A 4,175-nucleotide genomic window follows, 5' to 3' on the forward strand; every position below is an offset into this window, starting at 1 on the left:
ATAATGCCTAAAAGAACAAAGTCCAAAGTTGAAGTAGAACCAGTTGGAAAGAAAACCAAAAACAACAATGTTAATAACAATATAAACAGTAGTTTTGCACTTCCTCATGAAATTGAACATAATGATTTTCTAATGTCATGCATAAGCAAAACTTTAAAAGATGATGATAAAAAAGCATTGGAAAAAGTGAAGAACTTTACTTTTAAAGGTGACCAATTAATTTTCAAAATAGTTAAAATATTTTTTTTTTCAGTTTTAACTTAGAAGAATATTATAATATGGTATATATTTTTAGATTTCTTTTAATATACTTATTTATACTTTTTTTGAATAATTCCAAATACTTTCGCATACTTTTGCAGTACAATTTGATAGCTGTAAGTTTTTGTCTGCATGTATTAAGTTTTGATGAAGCAATAAAAAAAAAATTAGATAAATAAGTTGAGTCAAAATATACTATACTAAATATCGAATTTTTTCTAATTATATAATTAAACTAGTTTAAACTTTATTAAGAAAATTCATTTACATTATTATATCACATTCAATTTAAAAAACAGTTGATGATATCAGTTTTTTATATCTTTATGACATAGTTGTGAACAGTAACCTCTTTTCAATAGCACTAACTTTTACAGTATGTATAAAACTATAGTTTTAAATATCCAAATAAATAAACTTAATGTTTTTTTTTTATAATTCATATATACTTTAAAATTACCCTTTAAAATATTTTTCAAAATGCAGAAAATTTTATATCAGTGAAGTAAAAAAACATACTTCTACTTATCATACTACTTAGTAAACTTGTAGAGCAAAAGTTTTATAAATTTATCGGTACTAAAAAAGCTATACTCGACAAAAGTCCATCATTATCCTTTACAAAAATTAACAAAACTATTAGTTAAAATGCTCAATTTTTTTTATAAAAATTGGAGAATAAAATAATATTACTACCTTTTAAAGTGTTCCCTGATTTCTTTATTGCTAGCTTCATTTAGCTCTCTAACTAAAAAAATTATGTGTTCAGCACTTTGATATATACAGTTATTCTAAATTAAGATCATAAGCCCCTTACCGTATATGAGCAGGATAATTTTTTAAAGCTAGTAACATGAGTTAAACTGATAAACTTATACTATTATTACGTGCAAAATAAATGTATTTTTAACATACTTTAAAATCAAAAACTTCATAATAAAAGCCATCGAAAAAAGTAACTTAGACAATTTGAAACGTTTTTCCTTGATTTCTATAAAGTCATCTTCATAAATCAATTTAGAACTTATTTCAACTTTGAGGTCTTTTACATTGTTCAATATAGCTGCTATAAAAGGTCAACTAAAAACCTATTTTAATTTACTTCTTTAACACCTCGTGCTAATAAATTTCATTATCTTTTATAATTAGGTAACGAATCAATAAAAGATACTTAAATTGTTTCAGCTTTGAAAATAAGAAAAATTATACTTAAAGAAAACGAAGAAGCCAGAATAACTAAAATTACAAACGAAAGCATCAGTTCTAACAATGTAATTTTATCATATTTCTTAGCAAAAACATTTTACTTACCTAAACTTTCTGACAACTGCTTCAAATACATTGAGCGTTGTTTTGTTAAAGTTGTTCAGACAAAAAACTTTTTAGAACTAGATTATGCCTCAATTAAAAATATCCTAACTAGCTCTGAGTTAAACATTACTTCGGAGTTGGAAATCATGCAAGTGGCTGATTCTTGGTTAAAACATTACTATGATAAGAGAAGTAAGTTTGCAAAGGATCTTCTTTTATCAGTTCGTCTTCCCTTGCTTTCGATTTCAGTTTTAAAAAAGGTTTTATGCAGATCTTACAATACGCGCAACTCTACTTTGTTCCAAAGCAACGAAGAGTGTCTGGAAATGACAAAGAAAATTTTTGAAAATAGAGAAGAATTTTATAAAGAAAGACCAACGTTGAACTATAAAACGAGGTATTGCAGTCAGAAAATGTTTAATGTTATGGTATGCGGATGTTTCGATGCGTTAGAAGAAAAGAAAAAAACCGGTCTTGTTATATCAAAAGTTGATGCAGAAAAATTTGACAAATTTGAAACTTTAGCAGAGTTTTCAGGGTACAATACTTATTTTTGGTCTGTTAATGTCATGTGTGAACTTTACGTGGTATCTAAACGCGAAAAAAAAAATGAAATAAATATCCACAGATATTTTCATGAGAAAAATGCTTGGGTTAAAGTGAAAGTTGTTTGCACCAGCCGTGATTATTTCAGTGTTTGTTCTTTATTGAACAAAATCTATATTGTGGGAGGCAACTATAAAAACGAGATAGCCCTCAGTTCTTGTCTTGAGATCGACGCAGCAACCTACAAAGAAAAACAAATAAAAAGTATGAAGGAGGCAAGAATTTTGGCGGGTTGCGTGGCGTTCCAAGGCAAAGTGGTTGTTTCAGGCGGTAGTGTAGATTTTTACGACTTAAACATATTAAATACTGTTGAGGAATACTGCAATGTTGAAAACACGTGGTCAGCCATGCCCAAAATGGTTCATGCAAGATACTACCACAGTTTAGTTACTATAAAGAGCAAGTTGTTTGTTTTTGGAGGCTGGAGTGATACCTGTGAGCTTTTCGATGTTTCCAGTAACAAGTTTTCTCTTCTTAAAAAGCCGGAAACGCTACTCATGGACGAATACAATGTGCACGACGCTATTTCTGTTGGCAGTAAAGTGTTAGTGTTCACGGTGTTTTCAACAAAAGTGGCTGTTTATGATTTGGATCGGAACGTATGGACGGAAGAAGAGTTCGAAGCTACAAAAGATTATGATTACTGCATGTGTGTGAAACTACCCAAGTTTTAGTTTAAACAGCAATTTTTATATGTAATCGATATTTATCTATGGTTTAAATGTAAAAAAATATGTTGTTGTACGATTAAATTTAATTAATTTTAATTTATTTGTACTTTTACTCCTAAAATGTTGAAAAGAAGTTACTTTTATTCTTTTTTTTTACAAAATATTGTGATTAAATAACCAAATTTTCAAACTTATTACGGTTATATTAGTTTTTATATGTCTTCTACTCAGTCCCTCTTAGAAAATATGTATTAAAAATTATTTGAGGTTATCTTATTAAATATTTTTAAAAGTACCTCTGTTGCACAAGTTAATTTGACTTCCAAATATTTGTAAAATATATTTTATTTAGATGTTTATAACTTGTGTAGTTTTCTAAAAAAAATATTGTGTATGATTCTAACAGCTGGTGTTTCTTTTATTTGATTTAGAGTTGATAATAAAGTTTTTGGAAGCTGCACTAATATCTTTCAATTAAAATTTACTGTTAGTTTAAATAAAAGCATATAAAAACATGACAAGTTTTTTTTGTATTTAATTTTCTAATAAAATTTAATTTATTTTTGCTTTTAGTTTAAAAAAAGATTAAAATGGTTTTCTAGGCTGTTAATGGTAAATAATGTGTGTAAATTAATAAATATAAAAAAAATTTTTATATTGTAAAACAAGTATATGTTGTAGAATTAAGTTATAAATATGCGATTTCTATGTTCCAAAAGCTTATAAAATGAATATTTTATACTCTTTACAAAGGTAAATGATTTATAGTTTTAGAAACTTTAACAAATCAATAAAAAAAAACAATTTATATATCCTTATATCGGCAAAATTATAAGTCTGTTTAAACTGTTTTATTTCAATTTTAAGACATAAACTAACTTACTTCAATTATAAATAGACTAGTAATTGCCAAAAATAACGTTTACCATGTAAATTTTGTAAATACATTTTTTATATACGTCCTGGATATGACGTTATTCATTTTGTGCAACTCGATAACCAAACGAATCTTCGTGCACCAGGTCCTAGAACCAAACTTTTTGACAGTCATTTTGGTCGTTTAAAAACTAATAACATAGATTAAAACAATTTTTAGCGAAAAAAGCAAAATTACTTGAGCTTATTGGTATAAAACTGTATATGTATCAAGCAAGCGTTCTACAATTTCAAGCCTCCTTATTTTTACTAGCTAAGTTTTGATAATCTTAAAAAATACTTAAAACATTAAAATAAAAGAAACACAAGCTAAAAAAAGTATATATAGCTTATGACTCAGCTTGTGATAATTGTAAAACCCATTTTAAAATGTTAAGAAAAAAATTGTGT

At 26.6% G+C, this 4,175-nt stretch overlaps 1 protein-coding gene across 1 annotated transcript; it reads left to right on the forward strand.

Moving 5' to 3' along the window:
• Positions 1-1,718: 1,718 nt before the first annotated feature.
• On the forward strand, positions 1,719-2,852 carry LOC145841233 (ectoderm-neural cortex protein 1-like). The gene has a single exon (XM_082948600.1). The coding sequence runs from the start codon at positions 1,719-1,721 to the stop codon at positions 2,850-2,852; it is 1,134 nt and encodes a 377-aa protein (XP_082804726.1).
• Positions 2,853-4,175: the final 1,323 nt, after the last annotated feature.

Source organism: Thalia democratica, chromosome 7, assembly GCF_965202585.1.
Source record: "Thalia democratica chromosome 7, ktThaDemo2.hap1.1, whole genome shotgun sequence".
Classification (NCBI taxonomy): Eukaryota; Metazoa; Chordata; class Thaliacea; order Salpida; family Salpidae; genus Thalia; species Thalia democratica.